Source organism: Rhinolophus ferrumequinum, chromosome 26 (assembly GCF_004115265.2).
Source record: "Rhinolophus ferrumequinum isolate MPI-CBG mRhiFer1 chromosome 26, mRhiFer1_v1.p, whole genome shotgun sequence".
NCBI classification, from domain to species: domain Eukaryota; kingdom Metazoa; phylum Chordata; class Mammalia; order Chiroptera; family Rhinolophidae; genus Rhinolophus; species Rhinolophus ferrumequinum.
In genome coordinates, this window is record NC_046309.1 from 22,133,083 (window position 1) to 22,152,893 (window position 19,811).

The 19,811-nt window shown below is 37.2% G+C and overlaps 1 protein-coding gene across 4 annotated transcripts in view; it reads right to left on the minus strand.

Moving 5' to 3' along the window:
* Positions 1 to 19,811, minus strand: part of PTPRZ1 (protein tyrosine phosphatase receptor type Z1) — a 167,143-nt gene that overhangs the window by 61,928 nt on the left and 85,404 nt on the right. For all 4 annotated transcript variants that reach the window (XM_033098997.1, XM_033098999.1, XM_033098998.1 and 1 more), the window contains exons 3-8: positions 14,739 to 14,918; positions 13,551 to 13,702; positions 9,905 to 10,000; positions 9,343 to 9,409; positions 3,294 to 3,451; positions 2,991 to 3,141 (exon numbers count right to left, since the gene is read on the minus strand). In XM_033098997.1, the coding sequence (XP_032954888.1) occupies positions 2,991 to 3,141; positions 3,294 to 3,451; positions 9,343 to 9,409; positions 9,905 to 10,000; positions 13,551 to 13,702; positions 14,739 to 14,918 (804 nt within the window). The remainder of the gene's footprint in view (positions 1 to 2,990; positions 3,142 to 3,293; positions 3,452 to 9,342; positions 9,410 to 9,904; positions 10,001 to 13,550; positions 13,703 to 14,738; positions 14,919 to 19,811) is intronic.

Sequence of the window (19,811 nt, forward strand, 5' to 3'; positions counted from 1 at the left end):
TATTCATGCACAAACACTTATTGAGTTCCTACTGTGAATGCAGAAATGAATAAGGCTTGATCTCCACTTTCAAGGAGTTACCTGGATGTATAGATCTCACGTGGTTTTTGCAATTATTTGCAATGTATGTTGGAAAATATATTTTTCTATAATGCATTCATTGAGAGCAGAATTCTGACAACTTCCATGCCAACTCTTACTTCTCTCTTGGTCAAAATGAGGATGTTAGATATTTATAATAGCAAAAATATATAAATAAAACCTGAATGTTCCAAACTGAGAAACTGATTTAATAAGTTATTATGACTATCCAGTGGAATACTACCTCAAGAATGATGTGTTAACAATATATTTATATCATTGAGTAAAACAAAATCAACAGGTATATGTAGTGCAGTTTCATATGTGTCAGAAATAATGTATTTTTTAAGAGGTCTAGAAGGAAATTTATTAAAATCCTCATAGCAGTTATCTATGTGTGCTGACATTTTAGGAGATTTTTATTTTCTTCTGTGTGCTTACCTAAATTTTCTACTTTAAAAATGTTCATGTAATACTTATTTTAATAAATATTGAATACTGAACATAAATGCAACACTCAATTCTTATTCTCAAACTCAGTTCAAGAAAGTGGAAAGGAGATAGTATATTCATTTAGAGAAAAAGCATCGCAGGAATATGCACGTGGCAAACGATGATAAGCACTTGTTGAATGCAAATACTCATGATGGAAAAAGCACGAATTCAATTGCTCCACTTTGTGAAAAAAGCTAATACTGTTTTTGTAAAGTTCTATGTCATTAAGGTCATACAATTATGGAAGCAGAAAAATTATGTTCCCTTATAAATATTTAGCATAGTGGAGAGAAATTTGGAGGTCTTTAAAATCAGATAGACTTGGGTTCAAATACTGACTCAGCCCTTTATAGTTCTGTGAACTTTGACAAACCACTTACTATCATCTTCCCAAACTGTAAAATGAGGAAAAAAGAGGCCAATGCTTGCTCGAACCCACTGCTTCACATGATACATAATAGCTATTGCTGTTTTTGCTATGAATTTTGGACGTCATCACTTAATAGTGGAAACAATATTCTACATTAAATCAGAACTGCATATGGGTTTACACATTAAATGGTGTGAAAGGCAGCCATTAAGTGTTTGTATTATATGGAAATGGATTCTTTTAGTCATTCAATAAATATTTGGAGAATAAGAGCTTTACCTCAGCTCTGCAATAGAGATAAAGAGATGAAAAACTTAGTTACTTCCTTCATGGGGTTCAGAGTCAGGTGGGGGAGACAAAAAGTAAACAGACAATTATCTGATAGCAACTGCTATGCAGTTTGGATGCACAGAACACAGGAGCACCTGGGCACATCACACCATCCCAAACAGGCATCATTTATTGTGTCCTCTAGGGGTAAGGGGTTACCATCAGTTCAGTCCGGTGCCCGGGCCTCAGCCAGACTCGGTGGGGATGGAGGTGGAGTAGGGGTTGGCCCCCCAGTGGGTGCAGTGGTCTACTTGAGTGTTGAAGAATAAGGAGGAGACAAACAAGTAAAGACAGCAGGAAGGAGCATGCCAGGGCAAGGAAGGAGCCCGGAGAAATGCAACCTGGGAGAATGTGGTCTGCCCTCTTCTGGGGACCTCAGAGTTCTGTATGAGAGAAGGAAGCTAACTGGGGAGGAGCAAACACAAGTAAGTACTGAACAGGACCTACCATGCAAAGACACACAATTTGGAAGAGTTTTAATAAAATATAACTGACAAAAAAGAATCATATTTATTTAATTTGTTAATTGGTCATTTGTATTTTAGAAAAGAAGATGGCTAAACCCCGTTTCTTTTTTCTACTCAACAGTCTATCATTTACCAGACAGGATGTTAGTGTATTTAGTATTGCTGGTAGAAATATAATTAAATTCCCTAATTTGGGGGCAATTTAATTTGAAACTGAATATCACATTAAATGCAGCTATTTATCTCTGCTGTCTTGTGTTCTGTTTTTATTGTTGTTAAGGATGAACAATTCTCATAAATATCACATTAAAATAAGAAAAACACGCTGTTTTAATGCCTAATCTTCAAAAGGAGATGATCATTAAATTAATATTCTACATAGCCAAAAATTCGCTGCCGGGCTGAGATCAAAGAAGACCATGTACTTGGAAAGGTTTTAAGTCTCCAAACCAAAGGCTACTTCAAATATTTCTTTCATGAACCAGTCCATCTTCAGTGTAAAATGAAAAGGACATGTCAGTAGGTGGCACTGATTGTGTCCTCTGGGCATTTTCAAAGGCTTCTGACTGTAGTGTCAGCTCCCAAAGAAACAGAAGGCGCTGCAGGGCTGTCCCCCCACGTCTTCTCCATTGCCTGACAAGGACAAGTTCTTTTCCCCTAAAGAAGGCAACTGGGGGAAAGACTAACTTTTTATTCCTTAATTATTCAGAGCATTTGCCTTCAGTCCCTCCTACGGGCTAGTTCTTTTCCGGGAGCTACCAACACAAAGATGAACACTTCACAAGTCAAATCACATGCTAAGACTCAGCTCAAATGTGATTTTCTCATTGAAGTTCCCTGATCACCCCAGATGTGATCTCCCCAAGCTCTGAACACCTCAGTCCCTTATTCACTTCTTGCTTATAGCTCTTAGCCCAGGCAAATGCCAGAAAGTGAATTTGGAGGTGTGTACGTGGCTTTGCCATCTATTACTGTGTGTTTTACAAAAATCACTTTCTTTATTGGATCTCAGTGTTTCTTATCTGAAAAATGGGGTTCTTCATGTGGGGAAGAACACATTTCTTAAATTGCCATTTTTATGAATGCGGTAACTGAGATTCAGAGATGTTAAAGAGTTTATCTAAAGCTATAAAGCTAATAATCAAAATATTTATAAAAATCTGTCTTGTATGTTTTCCATTGTACCAAAATTATCTCCCATAACACTCACTGGGTGAGTTGTAGAAAAATTATATTTCAATACATACCTGCTTCATGAATCTCTTCCTTTCCAGTATATGAGGAAAACACCTGCCTAGAAAATTTGTACTGTTGTTCTCGAAAATTATTTTGTAAGTAGTCCATCAGCATGACGTAACCAGACTGTTGCATTGTAAGAACTTCACAAAAAACAGCCAACTGAAAAGAAGATAATTTAACATATAATGTAACATATCTGCTTCAAGGGCATCAGTAAATGCTTTAAAACAGATATTCTGTGGTAAAGCTCAGAAAATCATTCTTTTTAGATTTCTTCAAATTACTTCATTTGTTTGAATTTCCAAGATTACCTGGCTTTCAGAGATGCTAACTGTATCTTTAAAAACAATCCAGTCAACAGTGTCTGTGCAGGGCGGGGATGTCAACGAGCCATTGTAAGTGTAATACTCGTCAGTGGAGTTTGGCAGAAGGTTCAGCAGTACGAATGGATCTAATGCAGCCTGTTTCCCTGCAAAGTAACAACATACACCTCAGTGGAATCCCAAGTCTGGAAAGCTGTGCAAAACTATGAAACAGAGACATATGCTTTGTTATGTATTGTGTCAGAACTGAAACTTTAACAATGTTTTAGATATATTTCAAAAATGGCGATAAAACTAGCATACTTCAAATTTTCTTTCATATATCACTACATAGTGTTATATGCTTCATCTTTACATCAGCAAAATGCTAGAGAGATTATTTTACATATAAAAGATATTCAGAAATCATGTGACTGTTTCAATAAATACAGAAACATCATTTCATGAGATTCAATACCTGTTCTTGGAAAACCAAGTCTTATTCTGAGGATTTATCTTCAAAAGCCCATAAATAAACTCAGATTTAAAGATAACTTGCTGAAAGGTTTCCCCCTAGAGATCAAGAATGAGACAAGGATGTCCTGCTATCACCATTTCTAGCACTGAACTGGAAGACCAGGGCAGTGCAATAAAGTAAGAGAAAGGGAAAAGGTCATAAAGACTGGATAGGAATAAATAATAACATCATGTTTGCCAATAACATGATTGTGCATGTAAAATACTTGAAAAATGTACAGACTATTAGAATTAATAAAGTCACTACACATAAGACCAATACACAAGAATTTATCCTATTTCTATATAACAATATCAAACAACAGAAAATGAAATTTACAACAATAGAACTTAAAAAAACAAACAACAAAATATCAAATACAAGTAAATCTAACAAATGATGTGTATAGCGTCTATAGTTAAAAATACAAACCTTTCCTGAGAGAATTAGATAAAATCTGAAAATAACGGGAAATACCATGTACGTGGGTTTAAAGATTTAGTACTGTAAAAGCTTTGATTTTCTGCAAATTAATTTATGGAGTCAATGAAATCTTAATCAATGTTCCAGGAGAGTGTGTGTGTTAACTAACATGGTGATTTTAAAATTTAATTGGAAATACTGGATAGGAATAAATAGTAACATTAGAAAAATAGAAAAGTTAAGGTACTCTTGAACAATAAGAAAGCTGGTGAAGTTTTGCTACTAGATAGGAAGACTTATTATATAAAGCTATAAAAATTATGATGGTGAGATCTTTACAGAAAAATAGACAAAGTGAACATGGAAGGGAACAGAGTCCAGACCCACACAATATATACTCACTTGATTCATGACAGGAAAAATTACTACATAGTTGGAATGGATAGCAATTTCAACAAACACTGCTCTATCAGTTGAATATCTTTATGGAAAAAAAGTGAACCTTGATTCCCTACTTCACATCAAATGAGTTCTAAATAAATTGCACAAATTAATTTTAAATAGACTATAGATCTAAATGTGAACAGAACAATAGAGCTTTTAGGGCAAAACAGAAAAAGTTATCTTTACAACCCTATGGTAGGTTGAGATTTCTGAAATGGCACACAAAAAGTAGTATTCGTAAAGGGAAAATGATAAATTTTAACATGTGATAATCAACATCTAGTAATCAATAGTCACTATTAAGAGAGCAAAAAGGCAAGAAAAAGAATAGAAAATAAATTCTGGATAATGTATATACATACATATTACATTTATTTTATTATATGTATGAACTATATATAATACAATAATATTGATTTAATTTTGCTAGATATACAAGTATATACATATAACTTGTACCTAGAATAGAGAATTCCTATAAAAAAATTTGTAGAGCTTTCCTAAGTGGTTCTTTAGCCTTGGAACCCTGAAACCATCCAATTTACCTGTCTCCTTGAATAACCTCATTTTGTTTTTGCATTTTCCCACTAACGCTTACCAATGACACTACTTTGGTCAGTTAGCTGTTTGTGTAAGCAGCCATCTACTTACCAGCGAGATCCGTGTCTAACTCACTCTTACATCCTCCTAACTACCCCGCCCTGTTTATGTCCTCTGCTCCAGCAGGTAGATTTAGGCCATAAGAAATAGTCCCCAAAGCCAAGTGAATCTAGTCTAAGTAAGGTGGCACACCGTCGAACAGCAGTTTCACCCCTTATTCAAATCATACAGGGAGCTTTGCGAAATACACCAATGTCCTAGGCCTCACCCTAGACCATTTCACTTCAAATCTCTAGTGGCAGGGACTTGGCACCTGCATTTTTTAAAAAAGTGCCCAGATGATTCAAATATGCAGCCAGGGTTGAAAACCCCAAGTGGAGAGAAGCCTTGGCAAGATTTCAGTCTTTATGAACCTCATTTTACTCATTATAAAATGAAATGACTGGACTACATGGTCTTCATAGTCTAGTCCAGCTGTAAACTCCAACCAGAAAGATTCAAAGAAAAAACAAATTACTTCCATTTACAAGTTAAATTAATGAATGTGAATTTTTCTTCAATACAGAAACTTTTGAAGGAAGGAAGGATGCTTTTAATATAGTTATAGATAACTGCTTCTAGTCTGAATTTAAGACTCCATGTTAGAAATGAAAACCTATTTGACCGAATTGATAGTGTTGTTTATACAAGTATATAACCTAAATCTAGTTTTCATCCATTAGAAAATTCCAGCTGTTTGCTTTAATCAGTAATTTCTAAATAGATTAATTAGTAACTCCTAAAAGAATGTCTTCCTTTCCTCCAATGTCAAGATGAGATTTTCAGAACTCAGACTCAGATTCAAAAAAGTTTATTTTTAATATGCAAATATTTTCAATTTTCACATTTGTTTTTAATTTAAAATCTTGTGATGAAATAATCTTCCTAATTGCCAATGGACTACGATTTTTGCTTTTTCTGCTGAAGATGAAATTTATCTGCAAATGTTCTATGGAAATGTGAATATGGAGAATACTAATTAAGGAAGGAGCCAGAAACTGACTCACTGCTAAATTAGGCGGGAAATAAAATTATACCAGGGGAGCTAGAGACTGGGGGGGAAAAAAGCTAGAATAGAGATGCTAAAATGAAGAATATTCTTGAAATTGAAAAAGAAATTAAAGGGGAAAACAGTTAAAGAAGAGGAAGAAACAGAAGAAAGTTTTTGATTTCTCCTTCCTTCACCCCAATGTGGAATCGATTCTTCCTATCTCTGAGCCTCAGGGGCACTGATCTAGTTAATCTCTCTTATGGACATGTTCACTATTTTGTACCTTATTTTTTGTTTTCTAGATACATGTCCTAAGTTCTGTCTTGGGTATCACAAGACTTTTCAATTACAATAGTGCTAATTGGATTAAGGTGGGGGTGTGTGTGTGTGTGTGTTTTGCAAAAACATGTTTCATTGGTAACACAAGAGACACTCCTACCTGAGCCAACACTGCTCTATTTGTGATCAATTATTCATTCCTTCATTCAATCACGATTCATTCGAACATGTGTATTGGTAATTAAGCAATCAATCAAATTCCCCTTCTGAGGGGGGCTGGAAGTGGGAGAAGGAAAGATGAGGTTGAAAGATAGGGAGATAAAGACCAAATAGAGTCAGCACGAAGGAAAAACCACTAAATACTTAAAACCAACTCCTATGACTTAGGACAATGAGACTTAAGATGGAGCTACATCAACAAACCTGTGAGGATTTTCCAATATAGAAATTCCTGGGCTGAGTTTGTGATTCAGAAAGTACCACGAGTCATTCTAACGTGAATTCCCATTTGACAGTCACTGATAATGTTATCAGAGGTGTTTCTCTTCCTTGCAAATTAAAAATTTCACCTAACAGGTGTTTTTTTTCTGGGTTCCGCTTGGGGAATATTAATTTACTATCTTTGTACGGCTGCCACCTCACCCTCCCTCTGACCTTTCTCTTCCTCTGAAGGAGAAATGGGTTTTTCCCTTGGAGATAAATATAGGAAACGAGCAACTTGCCCACATTATAATAAGATAGACTTTACAATCTGGATGGCGGTTGAAAAGTGTTGTGTTGTGGGTAACTCACATTATATGGAGAACATGGAGCAGGATTTGGGAGGTTAGCTGCAGTTCCAGAGTCACTAAGACCAGCACTGCCTTCAATCATCAAGGTTCCCAGCAGCAATGGCTGAGGCCAACATTGGGACGATGTCAGTGCATTGGGCACTGGGGGATTTTCTAGACTCTAAAATAGATTTAATCCAAGAACTCTCAAAATGGAAATATTTAACTTTAGGAGACTTAAGTCATTTAGTTAGCATGGAGCGTATCTAACAACCATTCAAATAATATTGGCACGTGTTTCATATGTGTTCTGAAACATACACGTATAGCTAATATCAATCTCCATTGTCTAGTGGAGCAATCTTTGTGGATAGACTAGCATCTACATTCTGGCTTTGTCACTTACCAACTGTATAGTCTTAGGTACCCTTGTGGAATATATTGAAACATTAAGTGTGTAGTGAGTGAGTTGACAAGCATGGAGGATTGTATGTTTTAGTGAAAGAGGAGGGAGGAAATTGGTACACAAGTAGCAGGATAGAGAGACAGAAGATAGACGGGTTATCAGAGGGCAGAGTAGTGTGTGCTCCCAGCCAGCCCAAGAGACAATTAGTTCTGCTTCCAAGGGAAGAGCCAGGGTGTAGACAGAATAATGCTGTTAGGGAATCCATTTTCTTGGGGAGGGTATTATATGGCAAGCAGTGGCTCTGTGAAGCACCTCTCTCAGTGGCTTGCAAACAGTAGATATTAACAAGTAGATATTAACAAGATATAATCAAGAACAGGAGCAAATTGGTTTCTAAGCTCATGTGAACTCCCGCCTAGAGAACCCCCAGAAAGCACTGAAGAGGTGTCGAGACCCAGGGGCCAAAGTGCCCCAGTGACACAAGTCAGGATTCATAACAAGTGTTGGCATCACACTTGTTCCCACAGGCTGGTGCAAGGCCTGCGAATATTCAGAATTCATTTTTTTTATACAATTGTAAGTGTCTGAATTCATACTAGCTGTCTTCTTTCAGTCTTGATAGAATCCACTTTTTGACTAAATGAGAAAAAAAATTAAGTGTGGCTCATGGCATTCAGTGCTAAATTCTGCAATGTGGATGGAGAGAGATAACAGCTTCATTGTGTGTTTGACTGCATCTTTCAAAGAAAGAAAAGAAAAGAACAGCTGCACTGCAGGAGTTCATATATTCCTGACTCCTGAAAGTTCGGTCCATTCAGGTCCTAACGTGTAACTGACAAAGATAAATCAATCCTAGGCCAGGCTTCTGCTTTCAAGAAAAGGACATAGATGCATTTTGTTTCTGATTTCAAATCTTGCAGCTTCCCAGAGAGGAATAATTATCGTTTTATTCATAATTCAGAGTAGTATCAACACCCCGCATGGGTGCTAAATAACAATAAAATAATAATAACAGGTTTGCTGTCTCTTGCCACTGTTGTCAAAAGCATTTGTTGTGACAAATTACAAGAGACCTGAAATAGCAGGGAATACACTCAGAGCATTTTGTATCTTGTTATATATAAGCATTTACCGTCTTCCAAAAATGTTATCCTGTCACATTGGTAAAGCAAAGGACTTCCCAAGAAAACCACCAGGGAATAAATTTTACCTTGAGTTAAATTTACCTTTCTACCTTAAAACAAGATTTGCATAATATTAATGGGTTTCAAATTATAAATTAGAGTTTTTAATGATTGTTCAATGGAGAGGCAGAATAGATAAATACATTTTAAATGCATGATGTAGTGAGATTTTCAAGAATAAAATTATAAAACATCAACTTCCTGCTTACATTAACATTTTATGATTTTTATGTGACAAAAATTTATAAGTTGTTTTTTAGTGACAAATGTATAAATCATCAAGTGTGAGAACTAAGAGATTGGTCTTTCCTTCTTTTGGATAAACAGGCTTTTTGAAATGTTGTAAAAAATTCATACACATCCAAGGTAGACTCTGGAAGAATGAAATTTCTCCAAATAGCTTACCAAAACGACTAACATTCTCAACTCCATCAATAATTGCTTTATAATCCAAATTTTCTTCTAATCCAACCTGTTAAAGAAGAATACGACATTCTAAAATTGGGATAAAATATTTGGTTAGCTGTTTAATAACATGGACATATTAGTGATTTCCATTTTAAGTATTCCAAAGTAATGTCCTCCAAATACACACTTTTTTTCACAGCAAGGTAAAAACAAAACAAAGAAAAACCTTTTAAATCTATTAAATTTTCTACCGAGAAAAGAACATTTTAAAATGCTATGATTCAGTCACTACTATATCATCATGATGCATAAAAATATTAGCAAATCTCGGCACCCAGAGAACAGTATGCTTGAGCTGGAAGTGAGGGACCCAATACATGAATACAGGAGCCCCCTTTAAACATAACCATCAAGGGGTTCTCTGTGAAAACGACCACCACTTATCATTCTACTTGTGAGCTCTTCTATTTGTCACAAAGCATGTTTTGAGATTTCACATTAATACTTCATGTATTAAAAAAGGAATTAGGTTAGTGCTACATCTATGTATAATGATTACCTCAAATAAAATGGATAAAGCTCTTAACTTTCCTTTTCCTTTCACCGCTTCCTCAAAACTTGAAAATTGGTCCGCATTAAAGCAGTAGATTTGCATCTGTAAATGTAACAATGATGACTTTATTATATACAAAGACTTCACAAAAATCAGGAAAGAGACACTAAAACAATTTACCAATTCAATCAATTCTCTCTGAAAAATTCCATAAACTGTATAATCCTACATTCTGCATATTCTCAAAACATTTTATCAATTACATGTACATACAAGTGCATTTACTATCATTTATTACCCTCCAAAGAGGAAGGAAATACAAAGTTAGACACATCTAGAACTGAAATTTCCCCTGTGAGATCACCAGTTGACATTGAAGTAATCATTTACTACAGCAATTGTCAAATGTAATAAATTATCAAATGTTATTTCAACTATTTTGCTGGAATTCTTTCAAATATGGTTGCATTGTCTCTTGACTGGACATGCCTTTCTTGATGGCCTGAATTACTACTTTTGGACAGTATCGTCTTGTGCTCCATTGATAGTGAAAATCTCAAGGGCTCTGCTTCTACCTAAAAAACACCAAAAGAGGTCCTTATTTTGTCTCCTCTCCTGCTGTGAGGCTATCCCTTGTTAAAGTTTGACTCCAGTTCCCCGTATCTGTCGATAACAGCCTCTACTCTCATTTATACTTGGGTGCTCCTCATGTAGTGGGCTTGGAAATCAGGCAACTCAGCTCATTTAGAAGTGTAATTAAGGGGAGAGCAGAAAGGCTGTGAGAAAATTAATGTGTTAGGGCTGCGATCCGTGAACTAGAGTGTGAAGCAGAGGGTGGCAGTGATCACCAAAGCCCTTCAAAGACAGGATTTGTCAGCTGACCCCTGAAGTATGAGCAGCTCAAAAGCAACAGAAAAATAGGCAGAAGAGAGACAAGTGTTCAAGTTAGAGGGACCGGCTTTGGGGAAGGCCGATAGGCAAGAAAATATGAGAAATGTGGGAAATGGGAAGTAGTTTGTTATGATTTCAGCTGAGCATATGTGAGAGAAGAGGAAAGAGACGAAGCTGGAGGGGTAGGTAGGGCCCACACCAGGAAGATCTGGGAGGCATCCCTGCCTGCAGTTTGGTGTCCGGAGCAAGGCAGTGGCTAGTCTTCATCCATTTCAGCTAATGGTGGGGGGTACTGGCAGTAGTGAGGAGAGACTAAGACTGGAGAGAAGACTAGCCCAGGGACATTATTTAATAATCCAAGTAAGAGACAAATGTGGTGTGAACTTTTTTCTGAACCTCCCACATCATTTAGGGACAGAACTGAGAACCTTTGACTGTAGAATGTGGGAGCCCAGGAACAAAAGGGCAAGTCAAGGATGCCCTTATTTCCCAGCTTGCATAATGGCATGGAGGGAGTTACAAACAAACAAATAAACAAACAACAAACAATACCACGGAGTAATGGTTTGAGGGACTTTTTAAGTAAGAAAAACATGAGTTTTAGTGCACAGATTCTGTACCATTTATTTTGCTGGTTCAGGACTTACGTTGGTAGGGGTTTTGTTTGTGTGTGACTTTTATCTTTTTTTCTAAATAAGTAATATTGTCAGAAAGCTACACTCTCAGAAGTGAGTGTTATGTGTTTAAGGAATTGACTTATTTCTTTGACAAACCCAATTTGATAACTGTGCTTTTTGTTAAGGATATTTAATATGTTAAAAATAAATTATAAGCTACAAATTTCAATTGCTTCTCCACATTACATTTTTTAGTCCTTTAAGAGATAATTCACTCTAGTCTTATTTGTTGTATTAACTATTTTGGATGATACACTAATATAGTTTCAATATAGGTAATTTAGAAACCATGGGAATTTCGAAGGAGAAAAGTCACCTATGTGCCATTGCCAAGAGAAAAATCACTGTTGATGTTTTCTTGATTTCCCTTAATTATTTTTACATTAGTAAGAATTCATTTTCTCATTAATCCTCATAATAACTTCATAAGGCAGATGCTACTACTCTTGTGTCAATTTCACAGCTTAGGTAAATTAAATAATTTTTACAATGTTATGTCTGTAACTAATAACTAAATGGTGAAGTCTGTATTCAAATCTAGTCCATTGGACTCAGACTCTGTACTCTGTCAATAATTAGTTTCCATGTTTTACAAAGTTAAAATAATAATACTATGCAAACTATTTTATATTGTTTTTTAAAAGCACAATATCGCTAAAAAAGTAAAAAACATTAAGATATTATGATGAACCTTTTTTTTGTGTAAATCATTCAAAAACATGATTTTTACAAGATCTATATTATTCCTTCATAATGTATTTAATCATTTCTTTTTGTTTCAATGTCACCATGCAACAGCTTAAACTCGTGTTTGCTTCTACCTGTCCCCCAAAGAAAGGAGAGTCTGTGAGATGGATCCTTTCAGGGACTTTGCTAAACCTTTGTGTTTGTACTTTATGCCTCCCTGTTTGGTCCCAGAAAGATGACTGGACAGTCAATGACAAGTAAGATTCCTCATGGAAGGAACAACTCAAGCCAGATGCAGTCGCATGAGGACCAACAGGAGAACCCACAGGGTTCACAGAGGTGGGCACAGCCCCCCACCTTCCTCAGGCTAAGGAAAGCCTCAGCCTGTGGCTGCATTCCTTCCCAACACCTACAAGGGAAGTGATTCAATGAGTTGCTCTCCATCTATTCATATGCATATAGGTTTTGTCCCTTGGGGAAATTGAGACTTATGGTCCAGCTGTCTGCAGGCAAGGATGATTGACTTAAATGGTTTCCTATTATGATGTATAGAATTCACAGATCTTGAGATTGACAAGCTTTATCTCCTTTATTTCCCCACCTAACTAATAAAAGTTATTGCTGCAGGCCAGACCAGGTGCCACAGCCCAGACCTTGAGGCTGCCGGTCCCTTAGCCTCCGGTCCCTTAGCCTCCGGTCCCTTAGCCTCCGCATTTAAAATCTTTTCATGGCTGCTGTCTTTTCTTAACCCTGCACCGCCCTCCTCGCTCCCCACAACTCTGGTAGTGCGGGACATGACAGTTTCAACTTTTTATTATTGTAACTAAATCTTTGCACATACATTTTTGAGCATGTCTGTAGTTATTTTTTTAGACCGAATTGCTACAAATTGAAATGGTGGGTATTGAGAATGAAATATTTGAAGTTCTTGATAAAAACAAGAAAACTATTTCCCAGAAAGTCTACCAATTTAGACCCTCTCCACACACATAGGCAAGTGTTTATTTCACCCCATGCTTGTTATTTATTGCAATTATACTTATTTTTCCAATTTTAAAGCTGAAAAATGTTCTCGTTTTATTTTGCATTTCTTTGATTCCCCAGTATTTTGATGAAATTTCCCCTTCTTTTTATACTGGGATATGGAAAAAAAATTTATTCATTCATTTACTCATCAACATTTATTAATCATCTATAATATGGCACTTTGGGTTACCAGGAAGTGGAAAATCAAATACAGGTGTTATTGAGCTTAGTCTAGTGAGGAAGACAGACATTAACAAAGTAAATATAACTATGAATTATAAAATTTGATTACAAATTAATACAATTATATGCTAAATGAAATCTCAATGATTTATAAAATGAAACAGTAACCAGTGGAAGTTGTGACTTACCTCGAGTGGAAATTTTTGTCCTTCTAAACTATGTTCAGATCCATCAGATGACATATTGCATTTTCCCCAGTGAAAAGTTATCTTGCTTGCTTTGAACACCATTTCTGAAACTCCGCCACTGAGACGGTAATCATTAGTGAGATTAATTTCCACTAAAAAAAACAAAATAAGAAAAAAAAATAAAACACACACACAATAAAATTGCATCTAAGTTTCTGAAAATAAAAATTACAAATGTCAACTACATTTTCTTCCATTAAACGTACATTAAGGAAATCATTTATTTGATAAAGTAAAAAAAGAAGCTGTCATTCTGGGAGCTGAACTTGTAACTCTGCACAATATACTTATGTATCTTTTTGCCCCAATATGAACTAAAACGAAAAACTTAAATGCTGTGGGACCCTGACAGCAGAAGACAGCCAGTCCACCTGCCCTGTTTGTTTGGTGTCCTGAGATTGCCATTCCCCCAAAGCTCTGCTTCCCAAGGCATTTGATGATAGTGAGGGGGCAGAGTAAATGGAGAAGGAACAGAAGAGGGGAGAGAGGAAATCCTCTTGGGCGTGCTCCCCCCACCTTCTCACTTTCAACTCATTTCTACTCCTTCTTTGCTGCTGCTTTCCTCCCGTCTCCTTATCCCTCCAAGCAGCACCCCAGGCTCCATCACGCTCCAGAACCTCTGTCCTAGGCTGTGGCAAGGCAGGCAGAACCCCATTCCCACCGAACGGGTTTTAGCCATCTCGTGTTTGAACCCTGAGTGGCAACTTTCAGAACCTTAAACTCTCCTAATTTTAGTTCCACATTAGATATTATCTGACTGTATTTTCTGAGTTGTCTGGAGATTAATGATTCTCTTGAGAGCCCAATGTAAGATTTTAATGTCTCTCAATCAGACTTAAAGAATCTTTGTTCCATTAGGCAGAAACCACTGGCATTAGGGGCTGAATCCAACATACTGGCCAGACAGCTAGAGATATAAACTTCCATTAGTAATAATAACACCAAACACAATAGCGATAATGGTTAATTATTTATCATTTTCGATGTTCCACAAACTACACTAAGTACTTTACAGGTACTAAACATTTGATCTTCACCTCATCTTAGGAAGGAAACACCATTATAATCCCTATTTTACAGATAAGGAAATTGAGTCACAGGGAATCATTTGCTCAAGTAACATTTTACCTGTTTTTCCAGTGTTATGAATGAATGTGTTTTCCAAAGATATTTTATCCCAACCCTGAAATTTAAGTTTCTTAAGATTCACATTTACTTGTGCAAGATCTTCATCAATATTGATAGGAGATTGTTTGGGGCTATTACATATTGGATATTTCTTTCCCCAGTTTTTTTGATTCAGGGCTCCTAAAAAAAAAAGACACAATAAGAAGTTAGTTTCTTAGATTACCACGCCAAAGCTAAATTTTATATTGTAAAGCAGTTAATTCATTCCATTAAAATATACACAAGTGTAGGAAAAAAATGGGACAACTTTCAATGAATTCACAAAATAATTACACCTAGATTTAGATTCCGAGTTTTAATATGATACACTCCATAAAAAGAGGCACATGGAACAACCACATCAAGTGTCGGGATCAGCACGGCTTGCTTTAGCCATCACACTCCTCCAAATCAACAGAAACCGAATTGTCATATCAGGTAGTCAGTCCTAGGCCAGGGTTCGAGGCTGAAAGGTAGTGGCCAGATGATCGTTCTGACTTCCTGACCATTCTCTACCGGGGTTAGTCGCCTTCAGAGCTTCTCTCATCACAGCCATTGAATGATTCGATTTCACTTCTATCTGTTCGGTCTTAGTTATAAAAACATAATCACCAGGCTCTCCTTGAAATAGTAGTATCTCCTTCCTTCTCCCCCCACCTTTTTTCTGGTTATAAAAAATCTACCAGATTTTACTGTTTAACAATCAGAAAAATGAAACAGGGTTTTCTGTACAGACATTGGCTTAGTGAATGCGCACCTGCTTCCACAGAATGAACAGTCCTCCAAACCCAAAATGCCCTGCGCTGTTTTATTTCACCCCTCCCTGAAACCGCAAATCATCTCTCATAGCCTGATTTCACTGGATATTATGTAGCTAGCACCCAAGCAGTGCTAAGAACCAGTATGTTTTATTTAAAGGCCTGTTAAAATATATGAGATGCTGCGAGTCCAAGCTGACAGCACAATTCTCAGCTTATATCCTTGCAAATGTTTTTCTTTCACAAAGTATGGATAAGGCCACGATTTTACACGGTTAATGTCCAGGGAAATTCTAAGTAACCAAACCTTCCATACCATCTTTGTCTATATCATTTACATCTTGTGATAAAGGAATCAGTGAGGATTGACTTCCATGCAAGCTCTCATAACGTGACAAAGCTGCCTTTGCATGAGGTAGCTCAGAACGAAGTAATAATTAGTCATACCATGCAACAGCCTATATAGCCAAGGAAAACTAGGTTCTTCACCTCCAAGTGAGGCATCTACCAAAGTCAACAGGTCTGAAAACTTGCTTTATTTGAAAACCCATCTCCGTTCCTAGAGAGTGCCTGAGTACCATATGCTTTACAAATGCACAGCTATGCACATGTCAGCTTCTAGGAACAGCTCTAATGATTTGAGTAATACTATGCTGATTTCACTGTAAAGAACACTGGCATATGGACAAGAGAACACTCCTTGTTTTATTAATGTCAGTGCAAGTGAAGCAGAGAGAGATACTGCAGCACAAATCAATAAGGCCCTTTGTATTGCTTACACATTTTAATACAGTGCAATACATTCCAAGGCCCTCAGGAAGAGTCCCTTAGTTGTGGTGGACAGAAACATAACATTGAAGTCTCTAGTAACACTGCATACGATTTATAAAGCTATTATTTCCCACAGCGTTTCATGATTATCTCTGTTTGGATTCTAAGTTGGCTTATCCACACCTGCACATTCAATTTCTGCCCTGCAACCAGATCCTCCTACAATCCTAGTCATCCCTGAAACGTAGACGGCATCCTGACGCATGTTTCCTCCTCAGCAAGCCCTTCGGGTCTACCTTCAACTCATATCCCGAATCGGACCATTCATTTCTCATGTGCACTGTTACCACTGCACCCGGCCCCTGTCTTCCTTAGCCTATGTCTTGACATTCCACCAGCAGCACTGCCGTCACCTAGGAGACGGTTAGGAGAGTCAGGTCTCAGCCCCACTGAGTCGGAATCTAATTTCAACACAATCCCCAGGAGAGTCACATACACATTACATTTTGAGACGCAATGGTTTAGATATCTCCAGCGCCTTCTCACCGGTCTCCAGCTTCTTCTCTTGCTCTTCCCACAATTCTGTTCTCCACTTACATAGTAGGCAGGATGCTGAGATAGCCCCCCAAATTCCCACACCCTATTGTATGCCCTATATAGTCCCTTCCACTTGAGGATGGGCAGGACCCATAAAAATACTGGGATAGTTATTCCCTTGATTATGTTCCATTGTATGGCCATGGAGATGGGGGAGTCCCCGCTGTGATTATGTTATGTTCTAGAAGGCTCTGTATTAGCACATTGGAGAGAGAGTAACTCCAAGTGTGAGAGTCCCCTGCTGGCTTTGAAGAAGTAAACTATGAGGTTGTGAGAGGGGAAGACACTAGGAACTGAGAGTAGCCCCAGGCTGACAGTCAGCAAAAACAAACAGTAAGCCAGTCACTAAAAGAAAAATGCTGCATGATTCCACTTAACAGGTGGTATCCAAAGCAGTCAAACTCATAGAGACAGACAGCAGAATGGTGGTTCCCAGGAGATGGGAGGACGGAGAAAAGGGGAATAGTTTAGTGGGTACAGAGTTTCAGATCTCCGAGACGAAAAAGTTTTAAAGATCTGTTTCACAACAATGTGAGTATACTTAACATTACTGAACTCTACACGTTGAAAATGGTTAAGATGATAAATTCTAGGTGATGAATTTTTTATCATAGTAGGAAAAATGGTTAGGGTGGCAAAAATAAACAACAAACAAACAAGAATTGGAGACCTGGGTGGATCTCAATCTTGCAACCACAAGGAAATGAATTCTGCCAATGACCTGCAAGAACTTGGAACAGGACCTTGTGCTTCAAGTGAGAACACGGCCCAGCTCACATCTTGACTTTAGTCTTAGGAGACCCTGAGTAGAGAACCCAGCTGAATGGTCCCTCCTCTCTGACGCTGGACCCATGGAACTGTGAGATAGTAAGTGTGTTGTTTTAAGCCACTGAATTTGTAGTAATGTCTTACGCAGCATAAGAAAACTAATACAATCAATATCCCAAGTAATCTTTTTTTTCTGCTTTTTACGTAATTTTTAAATTTATTCATTAAATTTATTGGGGTGACACTGGTTAGTAAAATTACATAGGTTTCAAGTGTATTACATCATCTATATCGCATTGTGTGTTCACCACCCAGAGTCAGTTCTCCTTCCATCACTATGTATTTGACCCCTTTTACCCTCTTCTACCTCTCTCCATTCCCTCTTATCCTCTGGTAACCACTAAACTGTTTTCAGTGTCAGTGAGTTCTTGTTTGTTTGTTTGTCTTGTTCCTTTGTTGCTTTCAGTTTTATATCCCACATATCAGTGAAGTCATATGGTTCTCTCCTTTTTTGTCTGACTTATTTCTCTTAGCATGATAATCTCAAGATCCAACCATGTTGTCGCAAATGGCAGTATTTCATCTTTTCTTATGGCTGAGTAATATTACATTGTGTGAATGTACCACATCTTTATCCAATCATCCATCGAAGGTCACTTTGGTTGTTTCCATGTCTTGGCCACCATGAATAATGCTGTAGTGAACACAGGGGCATATATATCTTTACAGATACATGTTTGTACATTAGATCATGTGCCGCTCCTTGGCTCAGTTCCCTCCAGTACCTTTTCATCTCACTTAGAATAAAATATAAGCCCCTTAGCACAGCCGACAGATCCTATATGATGTCACCACACTCAGCTGCTCTGATCTCATCTCCTCTCGCTCTGTAGTGATCATTACTCCAGCCACTCTGGCTTCTTTTCTGTTCCTAGAACATGAGGAGGCAGCTGCAGGGCTCAGCACTTGCTGCCACCTCTTCCAGGAGTGCTTCCTGAAATGCTCCGCCCCAGATGTCTGCAAGGCTTGTTCTCATATCTTCTTGCTCCAATCAGGTCTCTGCTCAAATGGAGAGGCTTTCCTGAACACCATCTGAAGTGCACTTCCTTCCCTTGGTCAGTCTCAATTCCCTCTCTCATTTTTGTTCTCCTAAGATATTATGTGTATTTATTTGTTTGCACACCCCAGAATCCAGAAAAAAGCCCTGATACATAGCAGATGTTTAATAAACATTTGTTGAATGACTAAATCAGACCAAAAAAAATGATGTCTTGTTTTATGAGTACGAGCTCACAGGGCTCTAACATGAAATGGCAACAGGAAAAAGGAAACAACAAAAAAAATTTCTAAATTCAACTGCAGGTCTTATTTGACTGTTTGTTATATGACAATTTTGTTGAGTATTCCCTACTAAACTTCTGCTGAAGGATATCAAGAAAGACATGGCATCCAAACTAAATGTTGTCTAACATTTGTCAGCACAATGATTCTGACTAATGAGATTATGTTTGAAGTTCATCAAATAATCACATTGAGTGTGAACCTAGTTTAAAACCCCTACTAGATCATGGTGCCAAGTAAAGTACAGGTTCAAAAAGCCTCCTTAATTTTTGTGATTAAAAGACAAAATAAAAGGGCCAGAATAGGGAAAATAATTTTTGTATAAAAAGGTTATAAAACAGAAAAAGTCCGTAAGACAAAATTTTTAGTGAAAAGGCTATACAACAGAAAAAGTCCACTTGAGTTTCTTTTTGTGCAAAGGACCCTAGAAACGAGGTTGTTTCAAATCATCCTAAGTAAAAAACCAAGGGAAGTAAACTAATAAAATATTAAAATTGTGCAGAAGGATAAAACACAGATCAAAGAAGCATTAACTATGTTTCACCTGTCTTTAACAATGAAAATTAATCTTATGCTTAAACATTATTTTTTAAATTCCCAAATTTATATTTTTAAAGTTGCAATTGGAGATCTCAGTCCATGAAATGGTTAAAGCCAGGATGATGTATCTGAAAGAGCAGGTGTACAGAATTCATGAGAACTATACTGTATCCACTGGAGTGTCATTAGTGAATGCGGGGGGAGAAAGAAATTAGGACGCTTACTGTAGTTGCAACACAAAATTATCACGCTGATTTGC